The following is a 20,935-nucleotide window of genomic DNA, read 5'->3' on the forward strand; positions in this document are numbered from 1 at the left end:
GCAGAACAGACCAAAACCAGCAGTTACAGATGTGACAAAATGTGATGCAGGAAGGCTGTCCTGTACTTATCCCTGCTACAAATTCAGAAGAACCAAAGTACACAGTTAGATATTTTCCTCCTCACAAGTTTTCTCTCCTGCTCCTTCAATTTAAAAAACAAACGAACAAATCCACCCAAAAAACAGGGATCTTCTCACTGTGCCTGGGAACTGCACAGGAAAAGGATAAAATTAATCAATTCTGTCGTGTACCATGTGTCAGGGTTGGTTTTACAATGGGAAGACAGTTGGATTTACAGCTAGAGGATTTAATCTGTGCCTGCTGTCCTGCTTCTGCATTTCCCAAGGGCATCCTGGCACAGATGCCAAAAGATTTCACATCTAGTTTTTGTGTAGCAGATAACTCCCCAGTGGTGGAGTGAAACTAACAATCAGCTTTCCAAAAAGGTGCCCCATTCCAAAACTCCTTGGAAGGGTGGAATCCAAGTCAGAAGAATCTTATTTCAAACCGTGTTGTATCAGAAAAATCTAAGACTGAATTGACATACTTGATGTATCAGGTATAATTTTGAATTGCCAAAGTCTGAGGGTTTAATTGACCCACGACACACTGACTTTGTTAACACAACTAGGATGGTCATTCAACAGTGAATCTCTCTCTTCCCATTAGGAATGTTGGGTAATATTTTGAAAAGCGATGATTTCAGGGACATCTCAGAATTTCCATTTTGAGATTACTTAAAGGAGCCTGATTTTTAGTGGACAGTCCTGCAAGTCAGGATGCTGAGGTGTCTGAGGACTGACCTTCAAAACTGGAGCTTCTTACAGTTGTCAGCTATTTATTGAACTTTTTACTGTAGTTTGTAGATTTCTGGGAACATGAATACAGAATTTCAGTTTATTTGAAAAGTGTTGAATACCATTTTATCTCAAGATTGATGAATACAGGACTTTTTTGAGGCAGGTATGTTTCTGCATACAGTTCACTTAGAGTAATTCACAAGGTAATTGCTTTGCTCAGTAGTTCCAAGGCGTTTAATTGTTCTAACAATTGTACTAAGTGTAAATGCTTATTATTATTGTTTTTAACTATCAAGTCTTTTTTTGGGTCTCTCAGCAGCAGGTGGAGAAACAAACCAGGCTCCTGGTGTATTTAAACAAGCAAAGGAAAAACTCTCAGTGAGTAAAATGATTGTTCATTTTTATAATCTCCTTTTGTCCTTACTTCAGATCTTTGTGTGTTAAATTAGTGATTCTATGTTCCGTTTAAAATTTGTGTTACATCTAGAATTTGTTTGCCATGTTAATTACTCATTTTAAAGGGTAATTAAAACCACCTTTCCCGAATAACCTCTGAATTACAGTCCTGGGTAGTAGCTGATGAGGATTTGCAGATGCATAGGGGCACACACAGACTGCAAACTGCAGCAGTCGGATGTCATTCAGGACTTTTAGCCAGATAATTCTCTGGGATAAACTGTACCTTGGGCCTTTCTGCAGCACCCAGCTCGTACTGCCAGCTTGCTTGATTGCTGTGCAGGCAGAAACCCTCTGCCAGGACTCATGGGATTCCTTTGAATGCACCATTACTTAGCCATGCATTCTGCAGAGGTCATGCCTGTCTGCAAGTTACTGGCCAGCAGCATTTTATCTGCAATCGATTGCTTTCTGAACGGCCATTTCCTGGGCCACTGATTTCTGTGTTCCAACCTGACAGTTACATGCCCTGCCATCAGCTGCTCTGCAGCCTGCTCTGCTCCCTGTGCCTGGCTCTTCTCAGCTGAGTTTCCTTTGGCAAATACTGCCATGGCTCTCTGCTCTGCTCCCTTGCTGACTGTATGCTCTTCCTGTCCCACCACTCCAAAATCCCCAGGAATCCAACCTCCTTTCACTACCCCCTGTGCAACTATTTGTTACATGACACTGATACGTGCTAACTCACATGTGCAGCACGACAATACTTTGTCAATGTTAGCCATCATTAACAATGAAGAATATCCTTACATTTCCTAATATATTCCATGGCTGATTTGTTTTGTCTGTCTAACCAGAAAATACATTATCTGGGAAACAAAAAACTGTCTCATAAAGTGCTGCACATTATTTATGAATCATAAGAAATTGTTAATGATCATAGCAGCATAGCTGATGGAAGGCTTTGGAGGAGCTGTGAAGTTTAGACCTGAATTCAGCCATGGGTTCTGGAATTTCACATGGTTTGTCAGGTTTGACCCATTTCAGCTCGTAACTGGGAAACTGCCTGATCTTCTTTACTGGTGCAGTGAGAAGTATCTGGACAAGTTTCTGGTCTGAGTCAACAGTATGGTTTATTACTGTCTTTTCTTCAGGAGTGTTCAACACTTAGGCAAAATACATCAATATTAGCCCTTTTTCAGAGTCATCTGTGTTCATGGAGTGTGCTAAGTACATGCACTGCAAGTTAATTCTCTGCTTTCTGTAGACCTTTCCTATTCCTGTCCCTTACATTAAGGCAGAGATCAGAAGTGTGTCCATGCTTACTTTCTCTCCCTGTTGCCTCAGTTCTCTGCTTGCCACACTCACACATCTCTTGGACATTTCTTTGCTTTGGCTTCACCTCTGCTTTTATAAAGACCTCTTCCTTTTTTGTTGCTGTGTTTCTTCCTGATTTTCAGCTTTTTATGTCATTCAATGCAGCCTTTTCCTCACCACTGGTAATGTTAGATCATCCAATCTGGTCATTCTTGCTTCAAACTACAGTTTACATACTGCTTTGCAGAACATGTTCAGGAAAGGCTAAGCAGTTCCATCTGCTGGAAGGAGCTGTGTACCTGCTGTAGTGAGATGATGAGAATATCAGCCATGCATTAGGAGCACCTCTGAAATACAGTGAGGTTTCTGCGTCCCAACTTCAGCAATGCCTGAGTCTTAGTAAGCATTACACAGATCTTTGTCCAGTGGACAGCTGGTACTTCCAGCAACGTGTATTATAATAGAGGTCAAAGGCAATGTGTTGCTAATGGAGAGTAAGAATAGCTTCCTGAGTAGAACACAGGCAGGGATTGAGGCAGTTGGTTTCTTTGCTTGCTCCACCAGCTTTGAGTATGTAACTGAAATCTGCTTGGGCAGATTCTTCTGCTATTATTGATGTTAAAAGGTGTCTTGCTGCCTAAAGAACACCGAGGGGATCTAGACTGTGATAATCTCAGAGCAGTGTTTTAGCTCAAGGTCATGCCTTTTCCCCAGGTGCTCCACTGGAAGATCTCAGTCTCATCCATCTTTAGCATTCCCATTAAATGCACATATTCATGGAAGACACTATGCAATGGTGTGAAAAAGGCAAAGATTCTACGCTGTGCCTTGAGTCTTAATTTGTAAAAGTTGTCCAGTCTCATTAGGGAAAACATTTTGCATAACCTGCAAGTTGAAAAAGGTGAAAACCATTCAGTGAACATTTGGGCCTTGAACTCTGGTGTAACTTTTCTTTTATGATTCCCGCTGTTGTGTTCTTTACTGTAGCCTGGAGGGATCTATTTCAAATGCACAACTTAAGTTATAAAGGACTAGGATCTCTTTGTGATCCTGCAGTTCTGCACTTGCTTCTAATACAGCCAGCCCGCAGGTGTACTGGTTAAATGCCATACCTGGCACCAGTGTCGTCCTCTTAGCATGACAAAAATAGCATCTGTGGAAAAAGACACTTCCTAAAATCAGTAACTGTGCCCAGACCCAGATTGTTGCAGTCAAACAACACAGAAATTAAACTTTCATGTATGTGGGATCTGCACTGACACCATTACCAGACACAGGAAAAGTATTGATTCGTAGCTTGGCATTTTTTTGGGGTCCATGTTGCATGTGTTTTCCTTTTGTCCGGCTTCATGTTGTGTTTTCTTTTGTTTGTTTTCTCATGACTAGACTGCCTCTTTGTCAAAGATTCCTGCCTCAAAGTCTAGAGCAAAGTCATTGCTTCCTCCAAGACCCAGCTCAGCTTGCTCATTAACTACTAAAAGGGCCACTTTTCTCGATACAGACAGTTATTATGTACGGCCCTCCTCAGCAGGCCCAAGAGACTGCTTGCCCTACTCAAAATCAGATGCTCAGGTAAGGTAGCAGAGTTGGTAGCAAGAGCTAGCTTGGAGATGTGTAGGTGAATTCCATGGATCGCATTCTCTCTCCACTGAATGTGAGTAATTGTCTGTGAAGCTTATGTGGGATTACTTGCATACAGTGGCAGGAAAACTGATTATCAGACTACAGGATTTGTGCTGCGAAATGGACAAAACCAAAGGAAATTCTCCAGAGCAAACATAAGTGAAATAAGTTATAATTAGATGGACATATCTTCCTTCTATTGATATGGATGCTGCTTCATTGGCTGCTAAAAAGTTGCATCCATTTGCATGTTGGTAAGTGGCAAAGAACAGCAGTACTAATTTGCTTTCCGAGTTTAAAAAATGTAGTTTTCAACCAGTTAACATTCTGTGAAAATAAATTCAATCCCCAGCAACAGAGGGTACAGTTCTCATTGCCAGAAATAGATTCAGAAGCCACATGCTCTAAGAGTTTGGTCTGTGTGTGGGACCACGTTGAAGAAGTTGCATTGTAAATGTAGAGGTGTTTGGCAGTCCACCCTAGATTCCCCATGTTTACGTTTCACTTGTGTTTCAAATCTACTTGATGCTGAATGGATTAGTATTCCCATTTTGAAATTGTTTTCACTGTTGACTTCCATTTTCTGTCTAATACTGTGCTTTGTGTGTCTCTTACTGATTGGGACCATCATCATATTTGTCTTCGGGAGGACAGTCTACTTATGCAAGACTGTCTTCTGCTGCTCATCCCATAAATTCAAAAATATTCTAACATACGTATCCATTTCTCTACCCCTGGTGAAAAGAACGTTATTTACTGAATTCAAAAAGTAAAAAGATGAGTATGGAAGGAAATGGGAGAAGACAGCCGGATTAATAGTCCTGCACTCAAAAAATAAGCTGTAGCTAAAAATTTCTCTCCCATTAAAAATTACAAGTTAGTGTTTGAAAATGCAAAAATGCCATCTCACCTGACAAGATAGTTTGGGGTGTATTCTGGGCACCAATACTGCAGTTGCTTTGAAGGTAAATGTATAAAATAATTGCAAACCTGGGCTCCAGGGAATTTTTTTGTCTTTCACCTTTACTTTCAACCAAATGTGGAATCCATCCACAGTTAGATCCAAGAGTATCTGTATCTGTCTTAAGTAGCTCAGAAGATGATTATTGGGTGTTTTGATGTAGTAAAGAAGCACCAGGGAGCTAGGCAGAGCATGGGAGTGGCTGGATCTCCACAGCTTCCTGTGTGAGAAGTAAACGGCCCACAGGAGGAGGTTTCTCCCTCTGTATGCAGTTTGAGAGAAATCACAGCCCAGAGAGTGAGTTTTGAAAACTAAACCTTCCTTTTTTTCTTTTTTGCTACTATTAGGATGGAGTAAGCAAGAGTCCTGAAAAACGCTCGTCTCTACCAAGACCTTCCTCTATCCTTCCTCCTCGAAGAGGTGTGTCAGGAGACCGAGACAGAGAGGAAAACTCTCTCTCCCTCACAGCTTCCCTTTCTTCTTCAGTACGACGGACCACCCGTATGTTTTTTGCAGATTAACCCTCTCCTACTGCTGTGAATGTCTCTCATCCTTGTTAGTTTTGTCACATTGCCATAGCATCGTGGTCCCTGCCCTTTACACAGAGGGGTAAGTCTGGAGTGTGCCTTTGGAAAACAGAGCTGCACAGACTGTTTTTGTTCAGATACAAATTTTTGAGAAGCAATTCCTTGAAACCAGAAGAGGATGCACCCTTTCCATAGTCTGCAATGCCCAGAGCTAGGACTGCTCTTCAGACTAACCACTAATATTAGAAGATGCCTCTGCAGGGAGCTCAAACCCGGGTGAGACAGTTAACCCAGGGTGCTTACAAACAGCAGGAAGAAAAATGAGACAAACCTGAAGTAGGCAACATAAAATACTTTGATGGATCTTGAAAAAGTGAACCTAATATTGTAGTCATTGACTTGCAGTTTCACAGGAATGATCTCCCTGTGGTCTAATCCTACGGCAGAAACTCTACTGAGAATTGAGATGTTAGCTAGTGGAGGGACTCACTCGAGGGAGTCAGGAGAGTAAATTAGCAAGGCCCTTTCATGAGGACCTATGTTATCAAATCACAAGCCAGAAGAAGTAACAGGACAAATGTAATTTTAGCAAATGCCCCCAGAACTTCTGGATAAATATGCATTAAGCCCAGGCCTCAGAATCTGGAATTAGCTACCTGCTTTCCAGTAGGAATTCCTCTGGTTTCTCACTTTAGAAACCAATCTCAGCCCCTTTTTTGATAATTGAAGGTAAATAGATTATTAAATTCTACCACAAAAGAAGTCATTTGAAATTCCTGGGTGAAGCTCCAAGGGTAGCACAGAGACCCTTTGTAAGAAGAGTGACTCTCAGCTGGCACAGCAGCAGTGAGAGGCCATCAGCATTTGCCAGTGTTGTGAAGGGCTGAAGAATGAAAAATAAATATACCAAAGCTGCAGGAGCTGGAAAAAAAAAATCACTGGATGCTCTAGAGAGACCCACTGGGATTTTGCTTTCTGAATGTTATAAAGGTGAAAACATATGTGCACCTGTTCAGCATTGGGGTTCCCAGGCTTCAGGGCTGGGTTTGGTCTTTCCCTGAGTATTCTCAGCAAAGCTTTCCTTTAAGCAGCACATGGAGATACCTTGGTTTCTGTTCCTTTGTGTTTGAGAGTTGCCAGCAGAGCTGGATGCAGAAAGCACAAAGCACTACTAAACTGATTCTTGTGCGCAGTGAAAAAGACTGGTAATGCCGTAGTCGCTGAACGGAGCCACTACAAAATGTTACAGTATGTATTAATTTTTAACTTGCAGGCAGATGTAACTAGAATGTGACTTTTAATCAAGGTTGGCTTCTGTAATTGGTTGCTTTCACTGCACTAATGAAAAGTAGTGATTGCCCATCCACACAACAGAGCTACAGTTTGTTCATCAGCTGAATACTCACCTAGGGTTCAGCTGCAGGGACCAGATTACCAGCAGTGGTATGTGACCAGCAGCAGCCAGGCACTCAGAGCCTTTAGTTTCAGATTGCAATCAGAATTTTCCCTCCTCTATAGTGTAACGCCCAAATCCATTGAAATCTGTGACAGCATTCTTACTGACTAGTCAGGTTGTCAGATCAAGTACCAAAGGTTAGATTCCAAGGGTGCTTCTAGTTCTTTCCCCAAGATGGAATCGTTGAGGCATTGTGCCTGGTTTAAGGAGCTTTGCAGGAACCAGAGGTGTTGTGAGAAGCACAAGTGTGTTGCAGAGTGGAGAGCTCAGTCACCGTGTGGGCAACTTCCCAGCTCAGCCACACGTGACGAGGTAACCCCTGGTGGGTTGATTAGCAACATACGACAGATACCCACCTGCTCCACCACTAGCACAGTCATCTTAGAGCTTTTTCTCCCTTGGCACACATTCTTGGGAAGTACAGAGGGAAGAAGGGCTGTATTTCTGTGGGTTGAATACTGTGGGTTTTTTCTTGTATGTAGGATCAGAGCCAATTCGTAGCAGAACAGGAAAAAGTGGAACTTCTACTCCAACTACTCCTGGCTCCACTGCCATCACTCCAGGGACACCACCAAGCTATGCCTCCCGTACTCCAGGCACTCCAGGGACACCCAGCTACTCCAGAACACCCCACACTCCTGGGACCCCCAAATCTGCCATACTGGTACCTACTGAGAAAAAAGTTGCCATAATTCGCACTCCTCCTAAATCTCCGGCTACTCCAAAGCAGCTACGAGTTATTAATCAGCCTCTACCTGACCTCAAGAACGTCAGGTCCAAAATTGGTTCAACAGATAACATCAAATACCAGCCTAAAGGGGGGCAGGTAAGGATTCCACTCTTTATGTTCATCCATATGTGATTTAGTCTTAAATGTGCTGTGATTTAGTCTTAAGTGTACTGTATCTTTGGGATAGGTATGAGAGCCATTTTGAGTTGCCTTGCAAATGCTGCTTCTGTTGTCCAAATACACTGGTTGTTGAACTGGTGTTAAATGGCAGGGGCCAGCACAGTCTTCAGAAAACTATTTAGTCACCTGAAAACTAGGAATGCCTCACTGAGATCAGTTGAAAAATTCCAAATGAGAGCTTGCACTACATGCCATAGATATGTTTCAGCATGAGTCTCAGCAGTTGCTGCTTGCTTAGTCTTCATCAATACCAGCAAATGAAGGAGGTTTGTTGTAGTTCAAGCAAGCTTAAATTCAGCCTTGGTAGATGTTAGCAGGATTGCACATGCACCATGACCTTTCCCTGTATCATTTTATGTGTCGTATGCATTGTGTTGGGTGATGATGTTAGTGAAGGTTGCAGCCTCCAACCTGGTAAATCAACCAAGTTAGAGATTATGGGAGGAGACAGGTATTAGACTTAACTGGTTTTCTTGCTGCAGGGTTTGAATAAGCAGGAAGTGAGCTTAAATTGTATAAGCTGGAGGATGTATATAGAATAAGAAAAAGTGAATGTGTAATTCTGATTGCAATCCTGACTCAAGTCAGGATTTTCTGTTCTCACCGTCTGAAAGAACAAGAATTCAGGGACATGTTGATGCAATTAAAAGCTGAAAAAAATATATTATTTCATACCTTGCAGTGTTATGCAGCATAGTTCATTGTCGTGAGGATTGCTTTCATCTAAAGACTTTACATCTTTATATGTGTGTAGGATAGCAAAATCCCCTGTTACTACAGACAGAACTTAGCAAACTTGGGAAAGGACAGTAAACAGGTTGGTTTTTAAGCTAAGAGGAAGCTTTTGGAGACTGAAGAAAGATCAGATAGGGAGTATGATAAATCTTCCTGAGATATGTATGGTGTTTATACCTTCCTCTGAAGAGTCTCTGCTTGATGTCCTACCAAGCAGAGTTATAGCCAGAGCTGGAATAGGCCTCTCCCATTGTTGGGCAATGCAGAAGTGTTAACACAGATGGCATTAAAAGCCAAAATCATGTCCAAGCAATTTGTTTGTCTTTCTGTTTGGGTGAAGTGTTGTTCTAGCTTACAGGATGAAGTGATCCATTTCGTAATGTTTAAAGATATATATAAATATATAAATATATAAAACCTGAAAGAAATCCTGTTTTATTTAGAAAATAAGAAGCTGAATGAGGAAAAAGAATAAAGCTTATCAACTAATTTATGCTAAGAATATGGACAAATAAGCCTCATGGGTGTAAACAATTGTGTTGATTTATAATTTATTTTTTTTAAAAAGCACCTGTGCATTTCATACTGATTTTGGACACAACCCCATGACACAAATACCCAGTGTCCCCAGGTCCCTTTTAGTTCCCTGAGACTGCTGAGTTACAGTGGTGGCAGTCTGATTGCTTTATGAAATGTTCACTTCTCAGCTACCTCCAGGGACAGGACATCCTGGTGAATAACATGCTGCCCCATTCAGCTGTCCTGAAAACAAGACTTGCCAGAAGGCTGGGTTGTACAGTGTTCCCAGATCAGATACTTCTCTATACATATGAGTTTTTGAATACACAGTGGAACATAGTGAGGTTTGTCTAATGTTGTCTCTGAAAATCAATATAAATTGGATAAAACATTGCAACCCTATGCCTACTGCAGGTCTTCCAGAGGAAAAAAAAAGTCAAAACCAAAACCAGTCTCATATATTAAACAGTAAGGTATCTCTTAGCTGTTGATGTTGTTTTCATGGTTAATTAACACATTCAATGCTTTCCAGTACTTGGGTAGTAGCCAGTTATTCAGATGAAGTCAAGAAGATGACGCCTCTAAGGTTCTTCTGCCTTTATTTTGACAAATGTTTGTGTAATTATTTTGCATGGGAGTTCAACTCCTATTTGACATACTGTGTAGCAGATGGCCAGGGTGCACAGGGGCTCCAGGAGGCTTAGAACACAAGTTCAGACTGTGCATCTGGGTTAACATTCCTTATAACAAGGCCAGCTGGTGGTCATTGGGCTCAAAACCAGCACTGTGTCCTTTGCCCTTTTACCCACTGTGGACTGTGACAACCATACAAGACCAGGGGGCCTCAGGAAATTGTATTTCTTAGTGAACACCATGCCTAGACAGCTATGTTTTTTTAGCAGTTCAAGTAGAACTGGGCAGTGAAGAATGGCACAGCAGGAGGCATTTCACTCTTTTGGGAATCACAGGGAAAATCTGATGGGTGGACATAATGTCACTGAAGCTAAAGCATTTTTTAATTTCCAGTGATATGTGGCCACTGTGCTGTGGGTTGGGCAAAGAGAGACTTGATGAGTTTTTCCTTTATGTCTCCTTTATGCCATAGGTTTTCCATCTAGACAGGAGGTTTTAGGACTAATTCTTTTCTAGTTGCTGCTGTTGAATTTTGTAGGGTCTGTTAGAGCAACACATGAAAGCTAATTTCATTTCCTTGTGTCTGCTCATCTCTTTATTGTCTGGTGGCAAATATTGCACTGGCTGAAATGAGCCATTATCTGCTTTTAGTGATCATACATGAAGCAAACTGAAAGCTGCTCAAGTTTTATAACCTGAAGTGGAAGTGCTGATAGCAATAACCACAGGGAAAACACGCAGACAAAAAGCAAGCATGTATCTGGGCAAGTTGAGTACATTAACATGACATGCAGATTACTAAAGGAATACAGATATGTAGCCCAAAAGTGTCATTTGGAGACAGACTATCCTTTTACCAGAGGCATATCTGAACCTAGCACATCGTCTGTTCTTAGCTTACAGCTGTCCTAGAGAAAGCAACCATAGCCTGAAACTGCCAGAGGCTGAGGTCTAGAAATGAAGAAGCAGGGAATGTCTAAGTGCTAAATAAATCAAGAAATGTTGTGCTTCAGCCTTGAATTTCATCGAAAGCTCATTATACAGCAGGCTGATTTTACTTCAGCTCTGACTCGCCAACCACAAAAACAAAGTAGAGAAATCACTGAACCTAATTGGGGGGGGGAGAAAAAAAACCACAAAGCTTCTAGGGGAAGAAGCCAGCTAACTTTGCACTGCATTAAGCTCCTACTTGGAATAGATGGCTTGAGATGTGTTTAATTGGTATTCTGCAGTCTGGAGAAAGGAGGGTTTCTCTGTTCTGTGACACAGCCAGTAGGTAGTTGTCTGGTTTTCTCTTTCTAGTAGAGTATGGTGAAATGTATCATTCTTGGCAAAGCTCAGAGGCGACTTGCTCATGGGTATGTCTGCTGGGCTTCAGATGGATTTTCACACTGCATCAGCTGTGCAGGGAATGCTGTGCTTTCAAAAGTAACCCATTTGCATCTGTTATTTCTCAGACAGCCCAAGGGAAGCATGGAGGGACTGAGGGAAGGGGTTGGAAATCTGTTTTAGGTGCCAAGAATGGGGGGTTTCTTTTCTGTTTGCACTTTTTTCTCCTTGAGATTCTGTCTATGGATGTGGTTTGTACCATATCAGAGTACAGAAGTGGGCCAGTTGAAGCTTTTCTATACTGACCAGGCTGAGTATTTATAACATCATAGGCCAGCAACCAAGGTTAAAGCCAACCTGGATTTAATTTAATCCTAAAATGTATACATCAAAACTCAGCCATGGGCTGAGGACTTCCGTGGATGTGAATCAGCATAGCTTCATCAGAGTGAATGGATCTGTACAGACTAGAATGCCATGCATAAGGTTTAAAGTATCATGAACTATAGTAACAGCCAGGCACCTTGTAAGTTCTCCTAGGAGAACTGCAGGTCAAAAAGGTATTCAACAAGTTCCCCTTGAGACAGCATCTTAGGAACTTCTCTTTCTCTGTTTCATGTCTTTGCACCATGTTGTAAATACTGATGACAGCCCAAAAATTAATCTGAAGATCCAGATTGTACGATATTGTTGCACTGGTTGATTATGAGTGTCCTAAAATGTAGTGGAGGATATAGGCTTAAAAACAAGTGAAACTTTGAGCTGTTGCTGGGTCCCATTCTGTCTCCTGTATCCCTAGGCACAGCATGCACTTTTCCTGCAGTCCATTCTGATCTGCAGCACAAGTGAGCCAAACTGCTTTGAGAATGTCCCTGCTCAGGACAGTGATGAACATGAATGAGCTATGAGGTTCAAGCTTTAGTTCTTTCCCAAACTAGAGTCACAGGAGACAGCTGCATAGGCTAGATTGATGTAACTTGGCTGTTGTTGAAGTACTTAGCTAATGAGAGACTGAAAGGCAGTTGTTTCCAGAGTTTGCTGCATTCATTGGAATAAGTTTTTGCATTTACCAAGTCAGGAGTTCACAACTGTAAGATAAATTAGTATCTATATTCCTGGTTTTGTAGATTTGCAAGACATTTGAAGAGATTTGTTCTGGACTGAAAGTTAGAACTAATTCATACTTTGTTAACTGCAGATCTACAAATGCAAAGAGAAGTTAATAGTTTCGGGCTGCCACAGCCACAGCTCAAAACCATAATTTTCAAGGTTTTGAAATTTAGAAATTTGGCTGATCATTGCAGATTGTACAGAAATAACATCCTGCAGCTCCTGTGCTCAGACTGCAGTCATTTAATGGAAGGCTTGCCCAAGTACAGTCTGTACAGTTAAACCTTGAATTATTCTGAATAAAAAGTCAGATTTTATTCCTGATTCACAATTTAGAAAAATGCAGCTAACGCTGCCAGGCTCTAGCAAGTCTCAGAAAGTTTATTTGAGGAAAGGTGTTTGGTTGGTAGAAATGAGCAGGGAATTGGGACTTCCCATCCAGATCTGACTTTCACTTGCTGTGTTGCTGGGACAGAATAACATCACTGCTGTGCCTCCAGCATCTGTAAAATGTTCATCATGCTGATTGAGGACAAATGGTGAACCACAGTCAGGAGGGTCACAATGGGGCTCTCTAGCAGTGACAGAACTTCCACTGACTACAGCAGGCATAAGCTGCTGCTTCTCTCTTTCAAAGGCGGTTAGCAGCAGATTTCTGCCACTCAGATGGGGTGTATTTGATCTGTCTGGCTAGAGCCAAAGGTGTCACCTTCTGGAGGATTCAGTGGATTTCCACTGACTACAGTTGCAGCCTAAGCGGCCTGTTCCAACTCTGAGCTGGCTAATGTCAGAGGAGACAACTCCTGTCCGTGTAATACCATACAATGTTGGTCTCTTGTTAATAGGAAGGGGGAGAAGCTGGTTTGTTTTTTTTCTTTTCTAGAGTAGATTGCAATTTCCAGGACATAAATTCCTGTGAAAGTCTGAGTCATCCCAGCAGCAAGTTCAGCATAGGAGGCATTTTCAGCTGAGCTCTAGCTAGTTTAGATTTTGGCAATAAAATGGGAATTGTTGTTCTTCTGAGAAAAATATTCAGGCAATACATAATCTGGTTCAGATTATGCTTAGTCATGTTATACTGTTCTGTCTTCATGGAAAGGTGAGGAAAAGAGTTTATTTCGCTAGATGGGAATGGGTGGAAAAGGAAAAGATAAAGATCCTAGTTTTTATCTTGAAAATCTGCATTGGAAAAATAAAAAGAGATTCTAAGGGACATGCCTACTGAGCTTTGGGAAAGCCAGCCTGCATGAAGAGATAAACACAAGATATTTTTCTGAGCTTGAACAGAACGATGTAATTATTTCCATTATGCTGCAGTAAAGAAAATTCAGATGGAATGAATCAAAACTCATCCCTTCTTAAAGATTAGGAGAATTATTTGAAAACTGTGGTACTTGATGCTCAACACTTGATATTTAAAGCTATTAGTACTCTTTCCATGACTAGGGACTCCTGCTTCTAAAATTGAAGTATTAAACTCTGTAGCTTAGCAAAAATCTGTTTGGTTGGGTTTTTTTGTTGAAGGGAGAACTAAAAAAAGGTACTTGTGTTTCAGCCGAATTACTTGAGCTCCTGGGATCTTTTTTTATTCAGTATGTGTGAATCTCCTTCAATTTCTTTTACCGTTCTTGTGATCAACTCCCCAGATTTAGTGAGGAATGTGATTATACATCACATGTGTTCATCTGATGTGGATCTTGCACTTCCTTGAGCTGTCTTAAATTCAGCTGCTGTCTCTTGGCTGTAAACTCTTCGGCGTGGAAAGCGGTCGTTTCGCTTTGCATATTCCAGCACAATTATGCAAAACCTCTTGGTGTTTCTCTGTAGGCCTTGCTTCCATTACTGGTAAGGACATGCCTAGTTCAGTGTGGCTGCCTTACTAATTAGATGAATACAGTGATTTGCAAATAGTTAGAAAGCAGCTTGTAAACCAGCCAGCGTTGTCCTATGCAAGTATTAAAGACGTGGCTGGTTGCAAGACACCTGCTGCACTGCTACTTGCCATTGAAGGTGCAACTGTTTGCAACTGTTTCACAGTTTAACTGTTCGTGCTGCAATATTACATGCTCAGTGTCTGCCTCTGGGTGTGTTTTTAAAAGTCAGGAATGAATCTTATCTCGTTCACTGTTTCCTAAGAGCAGGATGAGGACAGCACATTATTTTGTGGATGCTATGTCCAGCGCAGCCTTTTATTTTGAATCTCACTAGCTTGTAGGATGGCAGCTTCCCTTGTGTGTGTATCCAGTAGTGTCAGGAGTGCAAAGGCTGAACATGATCACAGGCTCTGTTTGTAGATGTGGAAAGTCTTGAGTCTTCAAGGGCTTTGCTAGGCCAAATTAATATCCTTGCCCCTCCCTTTCCTCTATCTGTAGCCTTTGCCAGGAGCATGAAGACTGTAGTATCCATCTGTCCTTGGCAGCATATATGTTTGGGAGCACTTAGAACTGTCTCCTGATTCTCATCAGGTTTTAACCGCAACCTTGCTTCCTGTGCAAGACCAGTTCTTGTCTCAGTCAATCCCTGTGCTAACTGGGAGACCAAACACTGAAATAATGTCTAGTTCCTGGGATGTAGCTGCGTCAAATCTCTTTCATGCTGTGGTAAGGGCAAAGAACCTGCCCTCTTTGATATGTCGTTAGGAGTCTGGGAGCTTTTCCCAGTATCACAGCCCCACAGCATGTTCAAATGGCAAGTGGAGCCAAGCTAGAGTATTTTAAAACGCTTTAGGCACTGTGTTTGTGGTAGAGCTTCTCAGAGACCATGGTTGTAAAGCTGGGAGATCGTAAACCATCAGCTTTATTAAAATATATTCAGAGCCTGTCCTTTTCTCAGTATCAGCATTTTTGTTCTTTGAGTATCTTTGTTTTGGTGTGTATCAGGGTAGTAAGCAACAGGAGAGGAACTATGGATTCCCTGCCCACATGCTGGTAAGTTAGGGCCTTTCCCTGTTGCTGTGCAAAGCAGCTGAACTGAATGATTCTGGGCAGTCGTGGAACATAATTCTTTCTCTTTCATAAGCACTTTTCAGTCACTGATGCTGTCTTCAGCAGTGAGGCACAACTGAACTAAATTCTCTCTTACATTTCTTGGTCTTCCACTCAGTGTTTCTACAATCTTTTGCTCATCTTGAACATAGTGGTGCAGGACTGACAGAGGAAGGTCTGCTACAGGTCCCTGGACTGGAAACGACCATGTTGTACATGGGGACATTGAAATCCAAATTAATTTTCTGTGAATAGCCTTAGGGAGGCATATATCTAACTGGGAGATTGACAGGTATTGTCAGCTTGTCACTTCTTCGTATGTTAGCCAGTGTAAACCAAAACATCCCCTCTGATCTAGTGCCCTCAGACCAGAGCCCCTCCATGTTTAAATTGCCAGTCAGGCCACTATTTGTAGAAAGGGAGTCAGAGTTTACCCTGCTGAGTGCAGATCAATATGTGCCTCATCTAAAGGAACTGAGAAAATTATTGTCAACACCTGGTTTCTTAGCAGGCTACCCGTAAATGCCCGGCATCACTTGATGCTTGGACAGCATTCAAACAGCACAAAAAGTGTTGGAGCACAGTGTCTGATTCCTGCTGGGGAATACCTGGGAGTAGTGTGAGGCAGTGCGGCTGTACTGTGTGTGCATTGACACGCAGTCTGCTCTGGACTTCACTTCTCGACTACTGCTGAGGAGTAGGGGTGGGTAAAGTCCAGAAGACTTGCAGGGCTTCAGGCAGAAGCCATTTTTATCCTTGGGAAACATGGTTTTGTGAAATAAACCAAACGTTGTCTCTAAGGCTGAATTTTTCCACTCCAGTTTAATTTCACGTAGGTATGACAAATGCTGAGGAACCTCATCTTGGTCCTGATCAAAATACTAACTTCCAGGCCCTGCCCAGTATTCCTGTGCAAACCGGCATCAGATCAGAAGAGAATGTACAGATTTCAGACTGGCAGGCCAGCGCCAGGGTAATGAGGGACCCTGTCTTGTTGGGATCTATTCACACTGGTGAGTGTGAATAAGAAAGCACTTCTCTTTCTGCCACAAACTAAAATGTTCGCTTTCCTGAATGAGAGCAAGAGCAGGCTTCATCTTTCATCTAATGTGCAGCACAACCGGAGTGCATGTATGTACATCCCTACCACACCTCCACCCCCACACAAGATGTACATGCACACATGCAGGAGCAGAGAGAGCTTCCTGGGGAGTCATGGTGTTCATGCTGTCTCTATCAGAGAGAGCTGCAGCATTGCATTCCTTTCATCAAGTGTCATCATAGAAGTTTACCATTTTCTTGCCATAGCCCTGTTCCCATGGAGGCAGTTTCAGAGCCTCCCTGCTCCGATAGTTACAAATTTCCTTCTACATTACAGCTTCAAATAATTCACAGTCAGTTTACATTCTTTGTTTGCAAGCCATAGTTTCTTTTTAGCCTAAGTAGTTGCTGTTCCTCTTGGTACTCTCCCTTTGATGTTTACAGTCTGTTTTTCTCAAAGGAAACAGAGCTCAAGCACTCATGCTATCTGACTGGCAGTTTCAGCCTTTCTCAACTCATTGGTAACTTTTTGGCCCATTTCAACCAGTGCTGGTCAGGGAACAGTGATTAGAAACACAGATGGTCCCTCCAAGCTGGGTTATAGTTATTGACTGGAAAGGCAACAATAATTCAGCCCCTTCTCCACAATCAGCAGCAAGAAATGAGCTGGTCTGTTGTGTATTGGCTTCTATTTGCCCAATCTGGCAGATCAGGGAGAAAGTTTGGGAGATATTGCTGGCAAGAGGGGATAGGGCTTGCTCAAGAATATAGGATGGGATTAAGGAGTTTAAAGCCTTAATCTATAGGAAGCAAGGCTCCTTTAGTTTGTGGAACATGTAATACAGAAGGCAGTTATTATGTATGTGCAGGGGTATTGGTACATTCCAAAAAAGGGAGAAACAGATTGTCAGGGAAAAACTTGGATCAGTGCAGTTCCTCCCTGTGCTAGATGACCAGCAGAACACATCCCCATCACTCAGCTCACTTCAGCTCTCAGCACATAAATGATACATAGGTCTCCTGCTGGCCCCTCTCTACACAGGGCCACATTTTACCCAGTGAGACAGATGGAATAACTGCGATGATTGGCCCTTCACATATCTGCTAGCCAGGTCCATGGGCCACAAGACTCATGAACTGTCAGACTTCTGGGTGCAAATCAACCCTTAGGCACTTGATCAAAGGCACCCTCTCGACTTACCACCTTGCTTTGCCTCCGTTTTTAGGCTACAGGCCTCCAGTCAACAGTGCTAATGTCTTGTCATGACCCCTAAGTCAGTGTTTTCAGGGCAGATGCATCTCTGTGGCCATTGATAAGAGGTGCTGCTGATCCACTGCTGGGAGAGATATGCTCAGGAAATGCCAGGAAGGCTTTCTGGTTTGCCCAGTTGTGTCTGGCCTGAAGCTCTCCAGGAGCCAGATCTGACTGCACATCTGACGTGTGTTTTTGTAACTGATGTGACACCTGTCTTGTTTAGTACTGGGATACGTTTTTAAACAAACAGTATATTGAGGGAAAGCATGAGAATAAAACTCTAAAGGCATTTGCTTTCATGTTTCATTGTACATTGCTTTACTTGGATGGGATAAGCAGATGGGAGAGACAAAGACAGAAGTCAGTTTGCTTGCCAAAGATTCCCTTTGAAAAGTGACCCACCAGTTGTGGAGTTTTCTGATTCTGTCACCACCCTTAGTGCTGAGCATGCCATCACCACAGATCTTTACACATTAAAGTGAGAGAACACTTAACATCTTAGTGGTTTGACCGGTGTGGTGGTTGCACTATATGTAATGAGAGGGACCCATGAAACAACTTGCTGCCAAGAAATTCTTATTAGCTGCAAAGTGTTGCCCTCTGAAAATTTCTTCTTGGAGTTTAGTGGGCTTAAGTTAAGACTGTGCTCCAGGTGCTCAGTGCCGGAGGAATTGACTAATTACCTAGATGTGACATTATCACCACTGCAGGAACCAAAAACTGCTAAATCTGATATCCCTGTAAGGGGTTAAATAGTCTTTTTCTAGTTTGGAGAGGTCAGGCACAGAGGGACTGATTTGTCTCTGATTTAGCGGGGCATCTGGGGCTTTTTGAGGACCTGAAGCCAGGAGGCACAGGCAGCATAGGGTCCTTCCTCCCACGGACCACTTCAGCTGGTTTGCAGCTGCTTAATGTTCCTGGAGTGGTAAGAAGCCACAGTGAGGTATCCTGGTGTATCTGTCCCTCTCTTTTATCCCAGTATCAGTTAGTCATTGTAGGTTTACCTACAACAGCAGCCAACAGGACTGTACCAAGTAGGATGTCAGTGAAGGCTCTAGAAGTGCTATTTAACAAAATTAATAGATAATGCCGAAAATGTGGTGGCTTTCTGTGCAGGAAAAAATATAATATCATTTTGTATATAAAGAAATAAAATACTATGTAACATTTGAATAAAGAGTTAATCTTTAACTCGGAGAAAGGATATCCTGCTTAGGTGGCACTCTGAGTAAATAAAAGCTCGTGGTGCAAAGAAGGCAGGTGCCAGCTTGGCCAGAAATGCCTTCTTGCACACCCAAAAAGCCCAATATTGGTGAGCACAATCCCCTGCCCTTCCTCAGAAAGAAGTCTGAAAGTGGTGTCACTCAGATGTGTACCCCGCACACAGTTTTCCCTGTCTATTGGTTACTAACATCCGGCAGCACATCATTCCCTGGAAGGACAATCACAAACTGCTTTGGGGGTCAAGTGTAGGACAGTGGGGCCTGCCCTTCACAGAGTTTGTTCACCTCCAGGCACCATCATACACCCGCAGTGCTCCTCTGGCTAAGGTAACACAGGAAAAATGTGGGCTCCTGGCATCTGCAGGGAGGCTGGCACCATCAAGGGAGAGTCAGGTGCTTGTTCCTCTGGAAAAAAAAGAGCACAGGGGAGTAGCACAGTGTTGCTAGCACCAGAAATTGTGGCCAGCTTTATGGTCACTGCCAGAGATCAAGAAGCAGTGGTTGCACTTGTAGGTCTCCAGATGGTGTTGTTTTCTGCATTGCCCTTTAGTAAATGACAGGAAAGAGAGAGAGCAGTAGAGAGCTCTGACTTCGGTTTTTGTCAGTCCCCTTTCACAGGACACTCTAAGGTCTGTTGTATGAATGTAGGTGCCTTGATGGCTGTATGGCAGGAAGAGGAATTAAATACTTGAGGATTTCAACTGGTTACTAAGCTGTCTGGATCTGGGATTTCTGCATCAAAGGCTGCAGTGTTGAGCTATGGGAAGGAGGGATTCCATCTTCTCCTTGTGACCAGTTCAGCAGAAACACTGGCCATCACTCAAGAGAGCCTGGGTCAGGCTACCCAAGGAAAAAAAAAAAAAAAAAGCCACCTCTTGTATCTCCCAGTAGAAAAACTTACCCCTTTGTGTTTCACCACCATTTTGTGAGGTAGAAAAAAGAGCAGTATTGTACCTTTGCATATGCTGTATAAAAACATACTAAGCATAGAGATTGGCATGGTTTACTTTTTCACATTTCAATACCAGTGTCAAAAGAAGGAGTTGAAATTACCCGGGTTCCCTTGTCCTGCACCCCAGTACAGTGTGTATGGTAAATAGTAAGTTACCTTCAATTCCTTTTAGGTTAGGATTTTAAACAAGAAGATTGATTTTAGCGATATTCAGTCCCGGTGTGGTTCCAGAGATAACATCAAACATTCTGCAGGGGGAGGAAATGTAAGTAGTACAGACACTCGTGTGAGTAGGCATCTCCACTGTGGTGACCCACCTTGCACAGCCAGCCCCTTCTGTCTCCTTTCCTCTGAGCACTACTTTCCTTCTCACTGCTATTTCACATGTGAGTCTGGTCTAGTAGTTGGGTGAGCCCTGTGTGTGCAGTGGTGGCTTCTTCATCTTTCTCCACAGAGCTCAACACATTTCCAGAACGTGGTCAGGAAAAGGAAGTGAGAAAAGAAGGGTTGTCATTAAACACTCAAGGATGCCAACAGTGAAAGTCCAGTGTGAGCTGAAATGGTTCAGTGCTTTTCATGGGAGTGGCCCAAGAAAGTAATTTCCAGAAAGAGACTCCAGCTTACAGTGAGATTCCAGCCTCACAGTTGGGCATCTTGCAATGCAGCTGTCCTTCCTCAATTAACCTGAGAGAAAGAAGAGGAAAAATAAAACTTTGAGACAAAGAGAAGAGGGTGTGATCAGCCATCGTGCTGGTGCTAATGCTAATGCCACAGCATTATTCCAGTATAACAAATAGAGGTTGTACGGGGTTTGACCAGACACGTGTTTGTTCTAGCAGTCACACTGGAATAGCTTCAGACAGCTCTGACCCCTCTGCTGGGAAGTGATCTCCCCTCAGATGGAGGAGCTGGCAGTGTGGGCACGTCTGATCCAAACAGATTCAGTTACAGCCACCAGTGCTGGCTGAAGTAATTGCTGGTAATGTGAGCAAACCAGTAGCATTGCAGTCATCCTGGAGTTCTTGTCTGGCCTGGAGGGGCTGGAGCTTCTTCAAACCTGCTAACACAGTCACTGTGATTCTGGGCTGCCATCTGGGAGCACAGCAAGGCCAGGGTGCTGCTCGGTGGCTGTTCTGAGCTGGGCTCAGTGCAGTCATGGCAACGCA

General features: G+C 42.8%; 1 protein-coding gene across 18 annotated transcripts in view; it reads left to right on the forward strand.

Annotated features, from left to right (window-relative positions):
- MAP2 (microtubule associated protein 2) overlaps positions 1-20,935 on the forward strand; it is a 225,961-nt gene that overhangs the window by 198,873 nt on the left and 6,153 nt on the right. For 8 of the 18 annotated variants that reach the window (XM_051623956.1, XM_051623954.1, XM_051623961.1 and 5 more), the window contains 4 exons: positions 1,118-1,179; positions 5,443-5,596; positions 7,561-7,904; positions 19,942-20,034. In XM_051623956.1, the coding sequence (XP_051479916.1) occupies positions 1,118-1,179; positions 5,443-5,596; positions 7,561-7,904; positions 19,942-20,034 (653 nt within the window). Of the gene's footprint in view, positions 1-1,117; positions 1,180-3,897; positions 4,084-5,442; positions 5,597-7,560; positions 7,905-19,941; positions 20,035-20,935 lie in introns of all 18 variants that reach the window. The other 10 variants (XM_051623965.1, XM_051623962.1, XM_051623971.1 and 7 more) reach the window with 4 other exon arrangements.

The sequence above is a fragment of the Apus apus genome, chromosome 6 (assembly GCF_020740795.1).
Source record: "Apus apus isolate bApuApu2 chromosome 6, bApuApu2.pri.cur, whole genome shotgun sequence".
NCBI classification, from domain to species: Eukaryota; Metazoa; Chordata; class Aves; order Apodiformes; family Apodidae; genus Apus; species Apus apus.